Source organism: Rhinoraja longicauda, chromosome 9, assembly GCF_053455715.1.
Source record: "Rhinoraja longicauda isolate Sanriku21f chromosome 9, sRhiLon1.1, whole genome shotgun sequence".
In the NCBI taxonomy this organism is placed as follows: domain Eukaryota; kingdom Metazoa; phylum Chordata; class Chondrichthyes; order Rajiformes; family Arhynchobatidae; genus Rhinoraja; species Rhinoraja longicauda.
The window spans coordinates 57233076-57255226 of NC_135961.1; the positions used below are offsets into that span (position 1 = coordinate 57233076).

General features: G+C 47.7%; 1 protein-coding gene across 15 annotated transcripts in view; it reads right to left on the reverse strand.

Moving 5' to 3' along the window:
* LOC144596779 (nesprin-1-like) overlaps positions 1–22151 on the reverse strand; it is a 468061-nt gene that overhangs the window by 314311 nt on the left and 131599 nt on the right. For all 15 annotated transcript variants that reach the window (XM_078405564.1, XM_078405576.1, XM_078405565.1 and 12 more), the window contains 10 exons: positions 20443–20551; positions 17885–18049; positions 12691–12858; positions 10083–10259; positions 7900–8040; positions 6122–6282; positions 3914–4064; positions 3291–3518; positions 1379–1477; positions 69–256 (listed from right to left, as the gene is read on the reverse strand). In XM_078405564.1, coding sequence (XP_078261690.1) covers positions 69–256; positions 1379–1477; positions 3291–3518; positions 3914–4064; positions 6122–6282; positions 7900–8040; positions 10083–10259; positions 12691–12858; positions 17885–18049; positions 20443–20551 — 1587 coding nt within the window. The remainder of the gene's footprint in view (positions 1–68; positions 257–1378; positions 1478–3290; positions 3519–3913; positions 4065–6121; positions 6283–7899; positions 8041–10082; positions 10260–12690; positions 12859–17884; positions 18050–20442; positions 20552–22151) is intronic.

Genomic DNA, 22151 nt, shown 5'->3' on the forward strand with positions numbered 1-22151 from the left:
CGTTCCGAAGCAGTGAACGAAACTGAACACAGAACGTAATGGGAGCTTCACCAGTCCAGGGGACGTACTTGTGCCAGAGGGACATCCTGTGTTCCAGCTCTACCTCCCTCTTCTTGGCCCGCTCCTGCAGATCCTCGATGTTTTCCTGCAGGACACCCAGCTGCCGAGTGGCTTCGTCCGCGTTGCTGACCCTGCGGGCGCTGGTCGAGAGGGACACCATTTGGTTCCTCGTCTGGTCAATCGTTTGGCAGAATTTCTGTGGAGGAGAAAACAACGCGACTAAAATCTGTAATCTTTTTTTGTACGCATGTTCGTAAAACCTGCTCACGGGACTCGGCTGAGAATTGTGTCGGAAGGAAGTGCAGATGCCGGTTTACACCGAAGATAGGCCCCTACAAAATGTTGGAGTAAGTCAGCGGTACAGGCAGCATCTCTGGAGAGAAGGAACGGGTGACGTTTTCAATCGAGACCCCCTAGTTCTCAGTCTAGTCTCGCCGTCCTCCTGATTAATTTAACTATTTGTATGCCTCGTTGTCACCTGCCCCTCAGCCAACAATGAACCATTCAACATTTCCTTTGACCATCGTCTGCTTCGATCTGTCGTTTTCACACCTTACACTTCCATATTCTCTCTCTCTCTCTCCACTGACTCTCAGTCTGAAGAAGGGTCTCGACCCGAAACGTCACCCATTCCTTCTATCCAGAGATGCTGCCTGTCCGGCTGAGTTACTCCGGCCTTTTTGTGTCCACCTCAGCAGAGAATTATTTGCCAGCACTGAACATAAGAAAAAGGCCAAGCATGAAAGCTAAGATATCTTTGCAAGTGAAGCAATGTGGTTTGACGGTAGACACAAAATGCCGGAGTTACTCAGCGGGTCAGGCAGCATCTCAGGAGAGAAGCAATGGGCGACGTTTCGGGTCGAGAACCTTCTTCGGACTGATCAATAAACATCATTGAACATCTACATCCTTTCCCTCATTTGTACATTGCAGCACCTCTCTGACCGAGATGATCAGGTCGAGAAGGATGAGGCTCGCCGGTCATGGCCACCGCTATCCAGAAATACCGGCAAACAAGGTTGTGCTGTGGGAACCCACCCCGTGGAAGACGGAACCCGGGACGACCAAACAAGACCATGCTGAAGATGTTGATGGAAGACGCATATGTAGAGAGAAAGGAGGAGCTGGCCAGGTGTATGGAGGACAGAGACGTGTGGGGCGTCCATCACCGTGCCCGTCAGAAACCAGCACCGCTGCGTCACTAATGTTTTCAACGATTTAAAGTTACATTTTTTAAATTAACTTCTCCCTTGCAACAACATAATCCCTGACTCATTGCAAGCCTTCCTACCGAACCATGCATAAAGTAGGGGCGTACCAGGTGCGCGTGAAGTAGCTGTTTAGCCTCAGATGCCGAGGAACATTTATTGGTCTTGCCCTTCAATGTAGACTCCATGTCCATCAGTGTCTGCTGCACCTGCAGAGATATAATTTAAAGAACACGGTCAGTTTTGATGAGAAAATAAAGCAAGATTGAATGCAACAAGATATCAAGGCAAGATATCAAGGGGACAGTTAGTGCATTGGGAAACCTGCAATCAGTTCATCATCATGACAATCTGAAGAAGATTTAGTGATCAGTAGTATAGTTTCGAGATACAGCGTGGAAACAGGCCCTTCGGCCCATCAGGTCGGCACCGACCATTGATCATTCACACTGTAGTTCCATGTTAATCCACTTTCACATCCCACATGCCACAGGCAATTTACAGAGGCCAATTAACCTACAAATCCGCACGTCTTTGGAGTGTGGGAGGAAACTGGAAAACCCGGGGGAAACCCACGCGGTTACAGGGAGAACGTACAAACTCCGTACAGACAAAATCCGAGGTCAGGATCGAACTCGGGACTCTGGCGGTGTTAGGCAGCAGCTCTACCGCTGTGCCACCGTGCCGCCCTAAATAATCCATTGTTCTCAGTTAACCACAGTGTTCCTGGTCAGTTTTTCTTTTAAATAGTGTCAAGAGAAGCTAAGGGCACTAATATTATGTCACTTTATATTCTGGTTCAGCACAGAGTTGTACAGCATGGAAACAGGCCCTTCGGCCTACCAAGCCAGCACCGACTAGCGATCATCTCGTACACTAATCCTGCATACACAGGCCAATGTTTACATTTTTTTACCAAAGCCAATTAAACTACCTGCACGTCTTTGGAGTGTGTGGGAGGAAATTGGAGCACACTGATTTATAAAACCCAAGGGAGAATGTACAAATCTCGTACGGACAGCATCCGAGGTCAGGATCGAACCCGGTGCTGTGAGACAGCAACTCTACTGCTGTGCCACTGTGCCACTGTGCTTCCCAGTGTTCGTTCCCACGCAGCTTGGACACGCAGTGACTTTAACATTCCCTTATTCCCTTATTGTGTAGGTACCTTTTTGAAGTCGTGGTACACCAGTCACTGAAAGTAGGCATGCAGGTGCAGCAGGCAGTGAAGAAAGCGAATGGTATGTTGGCATTCATAGCGAGGGGATTTGAGTATAGGAGCAGGGAGGTTCTGCTGCAGTTGTACAGGGCATTGGTGAGACCACACCTGGAGTATTGCGTACAGTTTTGGTCTCCTAATCTGAGGAAAGACATTCTTGCCATAGAGGGAATACAGAGAAGGTTCACCAGGACTTTCATATGAAGAAAGACTGGATAGACTCGGCTTGTACTCGCTGGAATTTAGAAGATTGAGGGGGATCTTATAGAAACGTACAAAATTCTTAAGGGGTTGGACAGGCTAGATGCAGGAAGATTGTTCCCGATGTTGGGGAAGTCCAGAACAAGGGGTCACAGTTTAAGGATAAGGGGGAAGTCTTTTAGGACCGAGATGAGAACGTTTTTTTTCACACAGAGAGTGGTGAATCTGTGGAATTCTCTGCCACAGAAGGTAGTTGAGGCCAGTTCATTGGCTATATTTAAGAGGGAGTTAGATGTGGCCCTTGTGGCTAAAGGGATCAGTGGGTATGGAGAGAAGGCAGGTACGGGATACTGAGTTGGATGATCAGCCATGATCATATTGAATGGCGGTGCAGGCTCGAAGGGCCGAATGGCCTACTCCTGCACCTATTTTCTATGTTTCTATGTTTCTAAGTCCTCATATTACATCACTTTATATTCTGACCAGTCGCAGTCACACAGCACAGCAAAAGGCCCTTCGAACCACTACGGCAATGTTGATCTGTTCATTCACACATTTCTTGGACACACGGTAACCTTAGCAATCCCTTGTTGTGTAGGTACCTGTTTGAAGTCCGCTTCGTACTTCTGCTGCAGGGAGACTTGGTTCTCCAGTTTACCGTCCACCTCAAGGGTTTGCTGATGGAGGTCCTCCCACTGCCTGGTCAGTTGGGTCAACCGAGCCTTCACGTGTGCAACCTCGCCAGAGGTGACCAACTGGCCCAGCTTCTGGGACTCTTCGTCCAAACTCTTAAGTTCTTTTGACTTGCCAAGAACTGCTTGAAGAATATGCTGCAATTCAACAAACACAGAGTGGTTGGTTGTTTTATTTTTCAGCATTTCCCTGTCGGCGTGGAGAGGATGTTTCCACTAGTGGGAGAGTCCAGGACCAGAGGCCACAGCCTCAGCATAAGGAGGAAGGAGATGAGGAGGAATTTCTTTAGTCAGAGGGTGGTGAATCTGTGGATATTTTTAAGGCAGATTCTTGATTAGTACGGGTGTCAGGAGTTGTGGGGAGCAGGCAGAAGAATGGAGTTAAGAGGGATAGATAGATCAGCCATGATTGAATGGCGGAGTGGACTTGATGGGCCGAATGGCCCAATTCTACTCCAAGAACTTATGAAAAATCACTGTTGAAGACAGATTTCAAAGTTTAAAAAGAAACATGATAGGAAGGCACAACTTACCTTGGCTTTGGAGAGCTTCTCATTCAATGGGACAGACAAATCCTCCACGACATTCAGCCCTTTCTGTTCCTCTGCCATCCAGAGCCCCAAGGACTCACACTTCGCCAAAATCTTCTCCCACAAACTCTGGGTCTCTTCCATCTGCTTCACGCTAAAACAAAGAGGACAATCGTGTGAAGTTAAGAGTGTTTTACGGTCGTATGTCCCGAAACTGAACAATGAAGTCCTTACTTGCAGCAGCACGACAGATATAGACAATAGACAATAGGTGCAGGAGGAGGCCATTCGGCCCTTCGAGCCAGCACCGCCATTCAATGTGATCATGGCTGATCATGGCTGACATTCTCAATCAGTACCCCGTTCCTGCCCTCTCCCCATACCCCCTGACTGCTATCTTTAAGAGCTCTATCCAGCTCCCTCTTGAAAGCATCCAGAGAATTGGCCTCCACTGCCTTCTGAGGCAGAGAATTCCATAGATTTACAACTCTCTGACTGAAAAAGTTTTTCCTCATCTCCATTCTAAATGGCCTACCCCTTATTCTTAAACTGTGGCCCCTGGTTCCGGACTCCACCAACATTGGGAACATGTTTCCAGCCTCTAATGTGTCCAACCCCTTAATAATCTTTTCTGTTTCAATAAGATCCCCTCTCATCCTTCTAAATATGTGAATGTAGTATGTGTAGGAAGGAACTGCAGATGCTGGTTTACACCAAAGATAGACACAAAACGCTGGAGTAACTCAGCGGGACAGGCAGCATCTCGGGAGAAAAAGAACAGGTGACGTTTCGGGTCGAGACCCTTCTTCAGACGGAGAGTCAGGGGGAGAGGGAAACTAGAGGTATGAAAAGGTATGTACATAGATTTCTCTAATTCCAAGTAACCCTTGCATTCTCTCTCTCTCTCTCTCCATCCCTCCCCACCCTAGATGTCTTGCTAGTTTCACTGTTCGTATCCCTTCGTTATCACCTCTTCCATAACCTACAATGGACCATTGTGAGCTCCATCATTTCCTGAGTCGTCAGTTCTGCCTTGGATTTCTTCTGTACCTTTTCATACCTCTAGTTTCCCTATCCCCTGACTCTCAGACGGAAGAAGGGTCTCGACCCGAAACGTCACCTAATCTTTTTCTCCATGTAAATATAGCACTCTTTTAAACAAGCTAAATTCTGTAAATTTAGACTGGGAGACCCAGGTTCAATCCTGACTAAGGGGGCTGTCAGCATGAAGCTTACACATTTGCCTTGTGATCACGTGGGCTCGCTCTGGGTGCTCGGATTTCCCCCCACATCCCAAAGATGTGCGGTTTTGCGCAGTAATCAGCCTCTGGTACAATGTGTAGGGAGATGATGCAAAAAGTGGGATAACATAGAACTGGTGTGAATGGGGAATCGATGGTCGGCGTGGACTCGGGGGGTTCATGGGTCTGTTTCCATGCTGTATCGTTCCGTTGTGTTCCATTTCAGCAGTTCGTATTAATATAGAGTCATACATTGCCCCATCGACACGAGTCCCACACGAGTCCCACCTACCTGCGTTTGCCTCAACTACCTCCTCCAGCAGCTGGTTCCATACACCCACCACCCTTTGAGTGAAAAAGTCACCCCTCAGGCTCCCATTAAATCTTTCCCCCCCTCATCTTAAACCTATGTCCTTTGGTTCTCGAAGGTATTTATTCACAAAATGCTGGAGTAACTCAGCAGGTCAGGCAGCATCTCGGGAGAGAAGGAATGGGTGACGTTTCGGGTCGAGACCCTTCTTCAGTCTGATGTCAGGGGGGGTGGGACAAAGGAAGGATATAGTTCCTCTGTCCCTCTCTTCCCCTCCTCCTTCCCAGATCTCCCTCTATCTTCCTGTCTCCACCTATATCCTTCCTTTGTCCCACCCCCCTGACATCAGTCTGAAGAAGGGTCTCGACCCGAAACGTCACCCATTCCTTCTCTCCCGAGATGCTGCCTGACCTGCTGAGTTACTCCAGCATTTTGTGAATAAATACCTTCGATTTGTACCAGCATCTGCAGTTATTTTCTTATATCCTTTGGTTCTCGATTCCCCTGCTCTGGGCACCATGCAGGTGAATAAACGACAAGGGGAATAAAAGAGCTATGGAAACAGAGCAGGAATGCAAGGCCTGCTGCTCCTGTCAGGAATAAGCATTGAATAAGCATTCATTTAACTGGAATTGACATGAAAAAACCATGATGACCTACTGGTTCCTCAGGGTCCCCTGTACACCTTCAGCTTTCTCTCTCATCTCTCTGCTTTGTTGTTTCAGCGCGCTCTTACTCCTTGGACCAAGCTTTATGTCTTCGGATTTGTGTAATAGGCGCTCAGCCTGAATCGTCTTGGTTTCACCGTCCTTGCAGAGTACCTGCCACACACACACACAAAACCAGTCAGTAATGAGCAAGCACTCCGCAATGGGAAATGTGTGACACGCCTCCAGGCATTAAGGCAACAGCAACATCATAACTTCAAGACAGACGGCCAAACAGTATAACATAATTATTTCACAAAATGCTGCAGTAACAGCAGGTCAGGCAGCATCTCAGGGGAGAAGGAATGGGTGACGTTTCCTGACATCAGTCTGAAGAAGGGTCTCGACCTGAAATGTCACCCATCCCTAGCGTTTGAGGCTCATTGAGGAGGCGCTGTGAACTGTTTGCGTGCTACTGTATGTTTCTTTTTTTAGTACCTAATCAGATGTACAGCACTTTGGTCAACGTGGGTTGTTTTTAAATGTGCTATACAAATAAAATTGACTTGACTTGACAACTTCTCTCCTGAGATGCTGCCTGACCTGCTGAGTTACTCCAGCATTTTGTGAAATAAATACTTTCGATTTGTACCAGCATCTGCAGTTATTTTCTTACACTAACATAATTATAATCGCCACCTGAAATACTTTTAAGAGGCTGCTCAAGGGGATTACGTCTGAATTTATTTTAGTTTAGAGATACAGAGTGGAAATGTGCCCTTCGGCCCACCGGGTCAGCGCCGACCAGCGATCCCCGCACGTTAACACCATTCTACACATACGAGGGACAATTTTTACATCTACCAAGGCAATTAACCTACAAACCTGTACGTCTTTGGAGTGCGGGAGGAAACCGAAGATCCCGGAGAAAACCCACGCAGGTCACGGGGAGAACGTACAAACTCCGTACAGACAGCACCCGTAGTCGGGATCGAACCCGGGTCTCCGGTGCTGCAAGCGCTGTAAGGCAGCAACTCTACCGCTGCGCCACCGTGCCGCAGCAAAAATTAGAGTTTTCCATTTTTCATACGCAAAGTCCAATTTTACTTTCAAACTGGAGCGTGCAGTTTTCCTGAACATCTGCTAACTTATTTAGAAGTTAAGTCAATTCATATATTGTAGCGGTTTAAATAAGTTAGCACAAGTAGGAAGGAACTGCAGATGCTGGTTTACACTGAAGATAGACACAAAATGCTGATGTAACTGTAAATGCGGGTCAGGCAGCATCTCTGGAGAAAAGGAATAGGTGACGCTTCGGGTCGAGACCCTTCTTCAGACTGAGAGTCGGGGGAGAGGGAAACTAGAGGCATGAAAATGTACAAAGAACAAATGAACGAAAGGTACGCAGATCCAAGCCAGCCAGATGACCAAGGAAAAGTGGAGCCCACAATGGTCTATTGTTGGTTGGCTGTGGAGAAGGTGATAACGAGTTGATACAAACAGTGAAACTAAGCAGGGCGACAGTGAAACTAATAGCACGACTAGGGTGGTGGAGGGACTCTAACTTCAAGTAACCCTTGCATTCCCTCTCTCTCCGTCCCTCCCCATCACCTATTCCTTTTCTCCAGAGATGCTGCTTCACCCGCTGAGTTACTCCGGCATTTTGTAGTACATGTTGTAGTACATTTTGTACATCTTCAGTGTAAACTAGCACCTGCAGTTCCTTCCTGCACATGCTGAATTATTTAAACTGCTTCAAAGTATGGATCGACTGCAATTGTGCAAACGTACCTTCACTTGATCCAGCTCCAAGCTGAGGCTCTCCATGCTGCTGAACAGATGATTGCAATCCGCCTTTGTGGCAGCGTGAGCCAGGAATTCCATCACTTGCCCCTTCTCCTCCTCAAAGCGCTGCCACTCCATCAGTGTCTCCTTCATCACAAGGAAAGCCAATGAGCCAACGCAGGCCAGACCATCACCCAAACCAACCTCCCTTCCATGAAAGGTCTTTGCAGCTCGATGGAGATACTTGAAACTTTGCTGCCTCTATTTCTTTGCAAATCAGAGTTTGTAGGCCGAGCATACGTGCAGGCCGAATGTGACGAATAATTAACTTTATCGTTGATGACATTCACAACTGTAATGATGGAAGAACTGCTGAATGTCATTCTTATCACGCAAACCAACCTCCCCTCCATCTATACTTCGCGCTGCCTCGGCAAGGCCACCAGCATAACCAAGGACGAGTCTCACTCCCTCTTCTCCCCTCTCCCATCTGTGAAAACGCACACCTCCAAATTCAGGGACAGTCTCTTCCCAGTTGTTATCAGGCAACTGAACCATTCTATCAACAACGAGAGAGTGCTACTGAGCTATTATCTACCTCATTGGAGACCCTCGGACTATCTTTAACTAGACTTTAGAACTGGACTTTATCTTGCACTAGAAACATAGAAACATAGAAAATAGGTGCAGGAGCAGGCCATTCGGCCCTTCGAGCCTGCACCGCCATTCAATATGATCATGGCTGATCATCCAGCTCAGTAACCTGTACCTGCCTTCTCTCCATACCCCCTGATCCCTTTAGCCACAAGGGCCACATCTAACTCCCTCTTAAATATAGCCAATGAACTGGCCTCAACTACCTTCTGTGCCAGAGAATTCCACAGACTCACCACTCTCTGTGTGAAGAAATGTTTTCTCATCTCGGTCCTAAAAGACTTCCCCCTTATCCTTATGCTGTGACCCCTGGTTCTGGACTTCCCCAACATCGGGAACAATCTTCCCGCATCTAGCCTCTCCAACCCCTTAAGAATTTTATATGTTTCAATAAGATCCCCCCTCAGTCTTCTAAATTCCAGCGAGTACAAGCCTAGTCTATCCAGTCTTTCTTCATATGAAAGTCCTGCCATCCCAGGGATCAATCTGGTGAACCTTCTCTGTACTCCCTCTAAGGCTAGAATGTCTTTCCTCAGATTAGGCTAGAATGTCTTTCCTCAGATTAGGTTAACTAAAAGTTATTCCCTTTATCATGTATCTGTATCTGTGGATGGCTCGATTGTAATCATGGATTGTCTCTCTGCTGACTGGTTAGCACGCAACAAAAGCTTTTCACTGTGCCTCGGTACACGTGACAATAAACTAAACTGAACTAAATGAGTCAGCTCCACCCATTGTGACTTCCAATGGACTTCACATTACCACAGCTGAACTTAGAGATGGCAATATAGAATTTTACCATCTCCCCCTGACCCTCAGTAATGCAACTCAATTACCATTGCCTACCCCCCCCCCCCCCCCCCCCCCCCCCCCCCCCCAGTGGAAGAGTTAAATTTAGCTCTTAGGGCTAAAGGAATCAAGGGATATGTGGAGAAACCAAGAACGAGGTACTGATTTTAGATGATCAGCCATGAACATATTGAATGGCGGTGCTGGCTCGAAGGCCCTAATGGCCTACTCCTGCACCTATTTCTCTATGTTATCTATGTTTTCTACGTTTGGCTTTCAACCCTCAATTGGACCTGATGGCAGAGAATAGGGATTGCTTTGATTTTATTTTGTTGATTGAAAGATACAGCATGGAAACAGGCCCTTCGGCCCACCCAGCCCATGATAACCACCGATCGCCCGTTCACGCTAGTTCTTTGTTATTCCACTTTGTCATCCACTCCCTACACACCGGGGGACAATTCACAAAGGCCGATTAACCTACAAACCTGCACGTTTTTGGAATGCGGGAGGAAACCGGAAACAGCGCCCTGTGAAAACCCACGCAGTCACAGGGAGAACACACAAACTCCGTACAGACAGCACCCATAGTCAGGATTGAATCCAGGTCTCTGGCACTGTAAGGCACCCACTCTACCGCTGCGCCAGCGTCCAGCCCTAATGTAACCATGCTGACCAAGATGCGTGGGAACAAGCTCTTACACACACCACCTTGTCTTAGTGCGAGCTCTGGGGGTGGACCCTACCTCCATTTCCTTCTGCTGTCCATCCACTGCCTCCTCCATTGCACTGAGGGCAGCCTCCTGGCTTTGGAGTTCTTGCAGGCTGGACTCGGTCAGGTCAGCTACTCCAAGCAACTCTCTCCCACGAGCGAGCTGCTGCTGCATGTCCAGTCTCTTCGCCGTCCACTGTTTCACTTGTGGCTGCACGATCATGGAGACAAAACAATCTTACTTGGATTGCAGGAATATCAACGAACAAATAACATCGGCAATTTGGATGTAACTGGGGCCATTAGCAAAGTACCGATGAGAATAAAAAGGGACCCGGCGTGGGGGCTGGGGGGCACCGAGAACAAAGGGGGACCATTGGGGACTAAATGGAATACTTTGTAACTTTGTCGGCGCCCTTTATGTGGCAACTATTTGTATACCATGGGTATGCAAGCAAAGAATTTCACTGTGGCTTATCACATGTGAGAGTAAAGTATCTTTCATTTATTCATTCATTAATTCATTCATGTTACAGGAATCTTCTATCTGAATTTCTTAAAGAATTATTAGCACCTAGAATAATTACAATGATTAAAAATAATTTTATTAGTAATAAAAATGGTGTCCAAGGAGGCAGTTTTCAATGAACACATGGAGTCGTGGAGTTATAGAGGCATACCCCACTTGGAAACAGGCCCTTCGGCCCAACTTGCCCACGCCGACCAACATGCTCCATCTACTCCAGTCCCACCTGCCAGCTTTTAGCCCATATCCCTCTAAACCTGTCCTGTCCATGTAACCGTCTAAATTTTTCTTTAACACTGTGATACAACTTTAAGGAGAAAAGAGAGGAAGATAGTTTAATTTCGTTTAGTTTAGAGATACGGCACAGAAACAGGCCCTTCGGCCCACCGAGTCTGCGCCGACTAGCAAACACCCTGTACAATAACACTATCATATTAATTAGGGATCATTTACAACATTTCTTTTAACCTACAAACCTGTACGCTCAGGAATGTGGGAGGAAACTGGAGCTCCTGGAAGCTATGGAATGGCCAAGTCTGAAGGTAATAGAAACACAGAAGTAGATTTCCGAGGGAGGTGAGCTGGCTGAGGCAGAGGCTGAGGCTGAGGCAGAGGCAGAGGTGGCCATATTGGAATTTTGTAAACCAGTAGGTTTACCAAGTGGTGAAAAGGCGTGAATTAGTTGCAGGATAACAAGGATGGCTTAAGTCATATTTGGGCCATGTCTAATGAAACCCAAACCCAAAGATAAATGGCTTCAGACTCATTCACCATTAGAAGCTTATTGCTGCACAAAATGTTGCCCAACCTTGCTTATTCCACCTGCACTGTTGACACCAAGCCTGAAGACTGTGGATGCAAGTTTTCACTTTGGGCAGCACGGTGGCGCAGCGGTAGAGTTGCTGCCTTACAGCGCCAGAGACCCGGTTTGATCCTGACTACGGGTCCTCTCTGTACGGAGTTTGTACGTTCTCCCCGTGACTCGCGTGGGTTTTTACTGGATGATTCGGTGTCCTCCCACACTCCAAAGAGTGTGCAGATTAATTGGCTTTAGTGAAAATTGTAAATTGTCTCTGGTGTGCAGGATAGTGCTAGTGTACGGGGTGAGCGCTGGTCGTTTCCCACTCGGTGGGCCGTAGGGCCTGTTCCAGCACTGTATCTCCAAAGTCTAAAGTCTACAAGTCAGAGCTGAAGAAAAATAAAATCATAGTCAGGGGGCTATCACTGTGTGTTGGAGAAGCAATACTAAGTTTTTCGGTAAAATGGGAGTGTTGTACCATCAGAACATCAGCACTGAAGGAATAATAAAGTGTCTAGGCTGCTATTGTCAGGACTGAGATATTAATGATCTGCTATGCTGCTCGCAAAACGTTACCACAGGTGGTGAAGGCAGATACGATAGTGGTGATTAAAGAGGCTTTCAGATAGACCCATGGATGAGCAAGAAATGGAGGATATGGATCATGTGCGGGTAGATGAGATTAGTTTATCCTGACATCTTAGCTAACGGAGTCAAGGGATATGGGGAGAAAGCAGGAACAGAGTACTGATTTTGGATGATCAGCCATGATAATATTGAATGGTGGTGCTGGCTCGAAGGGCCAAATGGCCTACTCCTACCCCTATTTTCTATGTTTCTATCACGATTGGCATCAACATTGTGGGCGTATGGGCCTGTTCCTGGTTAGTTTTTAGCTTATAGAGATAGAGCATGGAAACAGGCCCTTCGGCCCACCGAGTCCGCACTGACCATTGATCGCCCGTTCACACTAGTTCTGTGTTATCCCACTTTTTCATCCACTCCTTACTCACGAGGGGCAATTTACAGTGGCCAATTAACCTGCACACCCGCAGGTCTTTGGGATGTGGGAAGATACTGGAGGAAACCCACACAGTCACTGGGAGAACGTGCAAACTCCGCACAGACAGTGGTCGGGATCGAACCCGGTCCTCTGGCGTCGTGATGCATCAGCTCTACCGAATGCGCGGCTGCATCGCCCTATGTCGCACTGCACTTCACTACATTCTACGATTCTAAAAATATGAATTGCTAGCACCCTTGTGCAAACGCTGAGCCAACAGACGTGTGTCTTTCACTGGGGGGGGGGATCGGTACCTGATGGTGGAGGTGCCGTTGCTGAGCTTCCTCCAGACTCTCAGAGTTTAACACCCTCTCCTCCTCAGTCCGCAGCTGCGTCTGTGAGTCGGCAAGCTCGCCCAAGGCACTCTGCACACGGCCTTTGTGCTGGATGCATTCGTCCACAGCAGACAGCACCTTATCAGACTGCGGAGAAACAACAGGTGAGATGCAAGAGGTGTCCCAAATAAAAACCAAAGGCCGTCAGGTGGCCCCGCCGCTGTAACAAGGGAATCTCTTTCAGACACACAACCATCGCATCAACAAACAGGCATCTTCAGTTGGAAGGTGCGTCCTTTGCAACAGGGATTTGGACAGTTACAAAAGCAAAGCCCAAAGTCCTGAGTGCAACCGTAGGCAGGTACCCAGTTCTGTTTAGTTTATTGTACAGGGCCCTAGTGAGACCGTACCTGGAGTACTGTGTGCAGTTTTGGTCTCCAAATTTGAGGAAGGATATTCTTGCTATTGAGGGCGTGCAGCGTAGGTTTACTAGGTTAATTCCCGGAATGGCGGGACTGTCATATGTTAAAAGACTGGAGCGACTAGGCTTGTATACGCTGGAATTTAGAAGGATGAGAGGGGATCTTATCGAAACGTATAAGATTATTAAGGGGTTGGACACATTAGAGGCAGGAAACATGTTCCCAATGTTGGGGGAGTCCAGAACCAGGGGCCACAGTTTAAGAATAAGGGGTAGGCCATTTAGAACAGAGATGAGGAAAAACTTTTTCAGTCAGAGAGTTGTGAATCTGTGGAATTCTCTGCCTCAGAGGGCAGTGGAGGCCAATTCTCTGAATACATTCAAGAGAGAGCTGGATAGAGCTCTTAAGGATAGCGGAGTCAGGGGGTATGGGGAGAGGGCAGGAACGGGGTACTGATTGAGAATGATCCGCCATGATCACATTGGATGGTGGTGCTGGCTCGAAGGGCCGAATGGCCTACTCCTGCACCTATTGTCTATTGTCTATTGTCTATTGTCACGTGTACCAAGGTACAGTGAAAATCCTTTGTTGCTTGCCATCCAGTCCGTGGAAAGACAATGCATGATTTACGGTGTACAGATACTATCACAACATTTAAGAAACATTTAGACAGGCGCATGGATAGGACATGTTTGGAGGGATATGGGCCAGGTGGGACTAGTATAGATGGGACATGTTGGTCGGTGCTGGCAAGTTGGGCCGAAGCATTTGCAGTTCCTTGTTTCTACTGTTTCAGCAATTTGCAATCAGCTAAACCTAAATGGTAGGTCAAACAAACTAGTTGTTTTTTGAAGATAGACACAAAATGCTGGAGTAACTCAGCGGGACAGGCAGCATCCTTGGAGAGAAGGAAGAGGTGACGTTTCGGGTCGAGACCCTTCTTCAGTTGTTTTTTTGCATTGTTAACCATCGTTAAATGTGCTTCTTGGTTTACCCCATGTCTTTAGTACAGTCTGTACTCCTTTTAAGGAGTGATCGGCAAGTCAGTCAGGATTAAGGACTGCTTTAACTGAGTGATATCTGATATAGAGCAGCCCAGGATTTCCTTCTTAGCTTGTTCATGTCTGCAACACACCCCATCATTAGTCTGTCTGCAAAATATTTATTTTGTGTAAATTACCCAACCCAAGATAACATTCTTGGATTTAGGAATGGTTACTTTAAGTGAATGTTGCAAGCCTTGTACAAAAGTCATCTCAGCATAGTTACCCACAGAATTATTCTTTAATCCTTTAGTGGAAATTCTATTTCCCACTGTAAGGCATACTTATCTTGTACATTTAGGATATTCAAAGTAGAAATTCCCTCTGCTGCCACCCAACAGCCTGCTCTAACTACAGATTAAGAAGGCAGCGCGGTGGCACAGCGGTAGAGTTCCTGCATTACAGCACAAGAGACCCGGGTTCGGTCCTAACTACAGGTGCTGTCTGTACGGAGTTTGTACATTCTCCCTGTAACCTGCGTGAGTTTTCTCCTGGTGCTCCGGTTTCCTCCCGCACTCCAAAGACAAACAGGCTTGTAGGCTAATTGGCTTGGGTAAAATTGTAAATTGTCCCTCGTGTGTGTAGGATAGTGTTAGTGTGCGGGGATCGCTGGTCGACACGGATTCGGTGTTTCCACGCTGTACCTCTAAACTAAACACAATCCATTCCCAATTTCCACTTCTAACGACAAAGACCCCTGTAAACGGCGGCACGGTGGCACAGCGATAGAGTTGCTGCTTTACAGCGAATGCAGCGCCGGAGACTCAGGTTCGATCCTGACTACGGGCGCTGCACTGTAAGGAGTTTGTACGTTCTCCCCGTGACCTGCGTGGGTTTTCTCCGAGATCTTCGGTTTCCTCCCACACTCCAAAGGCGTACAGGTATGTAGGTTGATTGGCTGGGCAAATGTAAAAATTGTCCCTAGTGGGTGTAGGATAGTGTTAGTGTGCGGGGATCGCTGGGCGGCGCGGACTCGGTGGGCTGAAGGGCCTGTTTCTGCGCTGTATCTCAAAATCTAAAAAAAATCTAAACTGCTGAGCGAAGTTGACAATTATTGTCGAAATAACTGTTCAAACAAATAGCGAAATGAATAGGCGAAGATCAGTTGATAATATCTTCAGATGTAGGCATGCATGCGCTGAAAATGACCGCTAAGATTTGGAAGAAGGTTAGTTATTATTAATTTAGTTGATTGCGGCTTACTCATTTATTGCTGGGGCAGAGCGATATCCAGATGGGTGGGTTTCAGGTAGATTGGAAAACAGGCTGTTCAGGGATTGGCATTTATGCTGGTGCCAACTTTGAATGAAGGCCCAGGTGCGTGATCTCCTGTGCTCACCGATGGAGGCAGAGAGGTGAGGGAGGCACCAGCAGCGAAGGAAGGTTGATGTTCCAGTCCATCGGAGATTTAGCGGGAACAGTGGGCGGTGTCAGCAAGGGGGACGGCCATGAGTAGGGCTGCAAGATAGATCATCGGATCATCGGCAGCAGCGACTGCAGATGGTTCAACAGCCCCTACCGCGGGTGAACAGAGAGGACGGTGATGGAACTTCATTACCTGCCATCACAGTGAGGAATGTGGATTCCGCTGTGGCAGATGTTTATGTTAAACCCTCATTCTATGTGCGCGGCACGGTGGCGCAGCGGTAGAGTTGCTGCCTTACAGCGAATGCAGCGCCGGAGACTCGGGTTCGATCCTGACTACGGGCGCCGTCTGTACGGAGTTTGTACGTTCTACCCGTGACCTGCGTGGGTTTTCTCCGAGATCTTCGGTTTCCTCCCACACTCCAAAGACGTGCAGGTATGTAGGTTAATTGGCTGGGCAAATGTAAAAATTGTCCCTAGGGTGTGTAGGATAGTGTTAATGTGCGGGGATCGCTGGGCGGCGCGGACCCAGTGGGCCGAAGGGCCTGTTTCCGCGCTGTGTCTCTAAATCTCTAAATCTAAAAAAAAATCTCCAAATGTGGCCGCGTGTCTTGTTGCTTTTTACTCGGTCTGGCTGTATGGCAACTCAAATTTCTCTGTACCTTAATTGGTACACGTGACAATTAAAATGGATCTTGAAATCTTGAACCTTGAAAATGCATCTCAGTGAGTGGAGGGGTCAAGTCAAGTGGTGTGCTCAGAATGGCAACAGCGACAGATATTAATGAACATGCACTCCAATTAAAAAAAATATGAGTATTTAGAGTATTGTGTTCTGTTTTGTGCACCATATTAGAAACATAGAAACATAGAAAATAGGTTCAGGAGGCCCTTCGAGCCTGCACCGCCTTTCAATATGATCATGGCTGATCATCCAGCTCAGTAACCTGTACCTGCCTTCTCTCCATACCCTCTGATCCCTTTAGCCACAAGGGCCACATCTAACTCCCTCTTAAATATAGCCAATGAACTGGCCTCAACTACCTTCTGTGGCAGAGAATTCCACAGACTCACCACTCTGTGTGAAGAAATGTTTTCTCATCTCGGTCCTAAAAGACTTCCCCCTTATCCTTAAGCTGTGACCCCTGGTTCTGGACTTCCCCAACATCGGGAACAATCTTCCTGCATCTAGCCTCTCCAACCCCTTAAGAATTTTATATGTTTCAATAAGATCCCCCCTCAGTCTTCTAAATTCCAGCGAGTACATGCCGAGTCTATCCAGTCTTTCTTCATATGAAAGTCCTGCCATTCCAGGGATCAACCAGGGATTACAGAAAAGATGTTGGGTATAGATGGTGGTCATAAAGACTTTTGGCACATTGACCTTCATCAGCCAGAGTATTGAGTATAGAAGTTGGGAGGTCATGTTGCAGTTGTTTAAGACATTAGTGAGACTGCATTTAGAGTATAGAGCACGGTAGCGCAGCGGTAGAGTTGCTGCTTTACAGCGAATGCAGCACCGGAGACTCAGGTTCGATCCTGACTACGGGTGCTGCACTGTAAGGAGTTTGTACGTTCTCCCCGTGACCTGCGTGGGTTTTCTCCGAGATCTTCGGTTTTCTCCCACACTCCAAAGACGTACAGGTATGTAGGTTAATTGGCTGGGTAAATGTAAAAATTGTCCCTAGTGGGTGTAGGATAGTGTTAATGTACGGGGATCGCTGGGTGGCACGGACTTGGAGGGCCAAAAAGGCCTGTTTCCGGCTGTATATATATGATATGATATGATATTGTGTTCAGTTCTGGCCAGCATGTTACAGGAAAGATGTTGTCAAGCTGGAAAGGGTGCAGAGAAGATTTACGAGCATGTTGTCAGGACTCGAGGGCCTGATCTATGGGGAGAGGTTGAGCAGGCTAGGACTGTATTCCTTGGAGCGCAAGAGGATGAGGGGTGATCTTATAGAGGTGTACAAAATCATGATAGATCGGGCAAACACACAGAGTCATTTTCCCAGAGTAGGGAAACGCGAACCAAAGGACATAGGTTTAAGGTAAGGGCGGAAAGATTTCCTAGGGACCTGAGGGACAACTTTTTTACACAAAGGGTGGTAAGTGTATGGAACGAGCTGCCGGAGGAGGTGGTTGAGGCAGGTACTATCGCAACGTTTACGAAACATTTAGACAGGTACATGGATAGGATAGGTTTAGAGGGATAAGGGCCAAACGCAGGCAAGTGGTACTAGTGTAGATGGGACATGTTGGTCAGTGTGGGCAAGTTGGGCTGAAGGCATGTTTCCACAATGTATGACTCTATGACTCTATGTCACGTCACCACATGCGTACCTCAGCAATCTGCATCAGGAGCGTCTTGAATCCAGCTGACAACTTGGACAGTTCATCCTCCTGTCTTTTTGCTTCATTCTCAGAAGACATAGCCGTGAGTGCATCAAGTCTGGATCGTAACCATGCGAGGCTCGGCTCCTCCTTGCCGGCCTCTTCCTTCATTTCCTAAATGTGTACATATTTTTAAAAATCCATACATATTCCCGATTTCATCCACACTTCCCACTCTCTCTGTAACCTCGTCCCTCCCTGCTCGAGTACCCTTATTCGGTCAAGAGTTCTTCCTCAAGCCCCATGTTCTTTCAGCTTTAGGGCGGCACGGTGGCGCAGCGGTAGAGTTGCTGCCTTGCAGCGAATGCAGCGCCGGAGACCCGGGTTCGATCCCGACTGCGGGTGCTGTCAGTGCGGAGTTTGTACGTTCTCCCCGTGACCTGCGTGGGTTTTCTCCGAGATCTTCGGTTTCCTCCCACACTCCAAAGACGCACAGGTATGTAGGTTAATTGGCTTGGTAAATGTAAAAATTGTCCCTAGTGGGTATAGGATAGTGTTAATGTGTGGGGATCGCTGGTCGGCGTGGACCCGGTGGGCCGAAGGGCCTGTTTCCGCGCTGCATCTCTAAACTCCACTTTGAAGGTCCGTCTTTCTTTTCCTGAGGCTGTGCCCTCTGATCCAAGACTCTCCCATCACTGGAAACATCCCTTCCCCATCTACTCTATCCAGGAAACGAGTAAGGGGCACCACAAAGATTGATAGCTGAGATACATCCAAATCATCCTACATAGACAAGGAAAGCTGTTTTCAGCCAAAGATAGACACAAAAAGCTGGGGTATCTCAGCGGGACAGGCATATGTTCAGAGTCTTTTGTCTGTTAGTTATGCTATGTTCAGTTTTTTTAGTTGGAGTCTGTAGATCTTTTAACGTTCTGCTCCATTATCATGTAACCGCTGTGCCTGGATAAAAGGTTTTAAACGCTACCACTGGACTCGGCAAATGATTGGGGATTCAATGATCCAACACCCGCTGTGCTTTTAGCCGCCCGGGTTGCAGGTTCTGACATTTCATCTGCTAAGCCTCTCTCTCTCTCTCTTTCACCCTCCCTCCTCCCTTTGCCACTTTTTACAACCCATCTTAGTTTAGTTCAGAGACACAGCGCGGAAACAGGTCATGCCCGCGCCGACCAGCGATCCCCGCACACTAACACTGTCCCACACACACTAGGGACACTTTACAATTTCACCAAGCCAATCAGCCTACGTCTTTGGAGTGCGGGAGGAAACCGGAGCACCTGGAGAAAACCCAAGCAGGTCACGGGGAGAACGTATAAACTCCATATAGACAGCACCCGTAGTCAGGATCGAACCCGGGTCCCTGGTGCTGTAAGGCAGCAACTCTACCGCTGCGCCACAGCGCCGCACATCAGTCAATTTTGGTCCCCTGCATTGATGTCAGCTTGCATGGCTTGTCCAATTCTGCAAAGGGTGAAGTAGCTTGAGATCTTTTTTCCCCCCACACATTAAGGTGTGGAGGAGAGAGTGCAGGCAGCAAGCTAAAATATGAGCATCGCCTACCAGTTAATGGACCAGAGGATAGAAGGCTATCAATGAACTGGGACTTAAACTCAGGGGATTGCCATCTGGGGAGGCAAACACCATGGAAGGCGGCAAAGCTGTAAAACATCGTTCCCCACCCATGTCACCCTTTGGAGCACAGCTTCATTCTGGATTAGTTTTTTTAGTTTTAGTTTTAGAGATACAGCGCGGAAACGGGCCCTTCGGCCCACCGAGTCCGCGCCGACCAGCGATCCCCGCACATCAACACTATCCCACACACACACGAGGGACAATCTACACTTCCACCAAGCCAATTAACCCACAAACCTGTACGTCTTTGGAGTGTGGGAGGAAACCGAAGATCTCGGAGAAAGCCCACGCAAGTCACGGGGAGAACGTACAAACTCCGTGCAGACAGCACCCGTAGTCGGGATGGAACCCGGGTCTCCGGTGCTGCATTCGCTGTAAGGCAGCAACTCTACTGCTGCACCACCTGAACCATCATCACTAGAAGACGGCACGGTGGCGCAGCGGTAGAGCTGCTGCCTTACAGCGAAAGCAGCGCTGGAGACTCAGGTTCGATCCTGACTACGGGCGCCGTCTGTACGGAGTTTGTACGTTCTCCCCGTGTCCTGCGTGGGTTTTCTCCGAGATCTTCGGTTTCCTCCCACACTCCAAAGACGTACAGGTATGTAGGTTAATTGACTGGGTAAATGTTAAAATTGTCCCTTGTGCGTGTGGGATAGTGTTAATGTGCGGGGATCGCTGGGCGGCGCGGACTTGATGGGCCAAAGGGCCTGTTTCCTCACTGTATCTCTAAATCTAAAAATCTAAAGACACCTAATGCAATTGTCCAGACTGATTTTCCCAGTCTATACTAGCCTGTGTGTGTCTTCGACTCTGACTGATCCCATCATACGCTTGTACCTAAACTGACAATGATGCTGCTCCTGTTCAGCATTTTATGAGTCTTCATTCTATTGAATGTAGTTATACGGTCAACAAACCTCCAATGTAGTTTTCAAATCGCAGTACTTTTTAGGATCGGTGGTTCCACATTTGATCTCCGATAGCTGTTTGTCCTTTGCCAGAAACCAGGTTGACAATTGGCGAGATCTGAAAGCAAAAAAGTTAAAGAAATTGTTCGTGAGAGGAGGATGTATAAAGTGGTGTCATTTAGCAAGGAAACAGGCCCTTCGGCCCAACTTACCCATGCCGACCAAGGTGCTCCGTCTGCACTAGGCCTACCTGCCCGCATTTGGCCATATCCCTCGAAACCTTTCCTAACCATGTGCCTGTCCGGGTCATGAGTGAATTTGCTTCAGCATTTCAACTCTGCCCTGACCAACTCCATGTGTATTTTGATTGGGATGTTGAATGTATTATGATTTACAATTATACTGAATAACTATTTTAAACGAAGGAATATAAAAAGGACAAGGATATGGGATTTGAGCAACAGTCACAAATATGATGAACCAAATGTCCGCCTCGTGTGACACCTCAAGTTTCATATCTCTAGTTTCTTGCCTCTAGTTTCATACCTCTAGTTTATTTCTTGCCTCTAGTTTCTTACCTCTACTTTCATGCCCCCTACTTTCATGCCCTCTAGTTTCATGCCCTCTAATTTCATGCCCTCTAATTTCATGCCCTCTAGTTTCATGCCCTCTAGTTTCATGCCCTCTACTTTCACGCCCTCTACTTTCACGCCCTCTACTTTCATGCCCTGTAGTTTCACGGCCTCTAGTTTCATGGCCTCTAGTTTCACGGCCTCTAGTTTCACGCCCTCTACTTTCACGGCCTCTAGTTTCACGGGCCTCTAGTTTCACGCCCTCTACTTTCACGCCCTCTAGTTTCACGCCCTCTAGTTTCACGCCCTCCAGTTTCACGCCCTCTAGTTTCACGCCCTCTAGTTTCACGCCCTCTAATTTTCATACCCCAAGTTTTCATACCTCTAGTTTCCCTCCCCCCTGACCCTCCCTGAAGAAGGGTCTCGACCCAAAACATGGCCTATTCCTTTTCTCCACTGATGCTGCCTGACCGGCTGACTAAGGGCTGGCCTACTTCCACATTTGCCAGCTCACTCTTTGCTCCGCCATTCCTCTTGACATTTCCGAAGTTGCTTTGCAACTTGTTTGGTTGCCTGACTCCAGATCAGCAGTGGCACCTCAACCAAAGTTCCATCAAACGCCTCGTCACCCCAAGGTCATCCCAGAAGGCAAGAACAACCAAGACCTCCAAAACAAACCACATCTTTGACCCTTCATATCTCTCTCTCATCACTTCATAGCCTCAGAATTAAAGGACGTTCTTGGAGGAAGGAGATGAGGAGAAATTTCTTTAGTTATTAGGGTGGTGAATCTGTGGAATTCTTTGCCACAGAAGGTGGTAGGGGCCAGGTCAGTGGATATTTTTAAGGCAGAGATAGATTCTTGATTAGTACGGGTGTCAAAGTTTATGGGGTGAAGGCAGGAGAATGGGGTTAGGAGGGAGAGACAGATCAGCCATGATTGAATGGAGGAGTAGACTTGATGGGCCGAATGGCCTAATTCTACTCCTATCACCTATAACATGACCTCACGATCTGCCCTCTCACCTTCCACTACGAGTCATTCAATAACTAATCTCATTCAAGGTGAGACCAACTGCACCTCCAGATTATTCAGGCCACCCTGTCTATTGGGATGGAGAGGGGAAAGGAGTGGTTGTGTCAGGG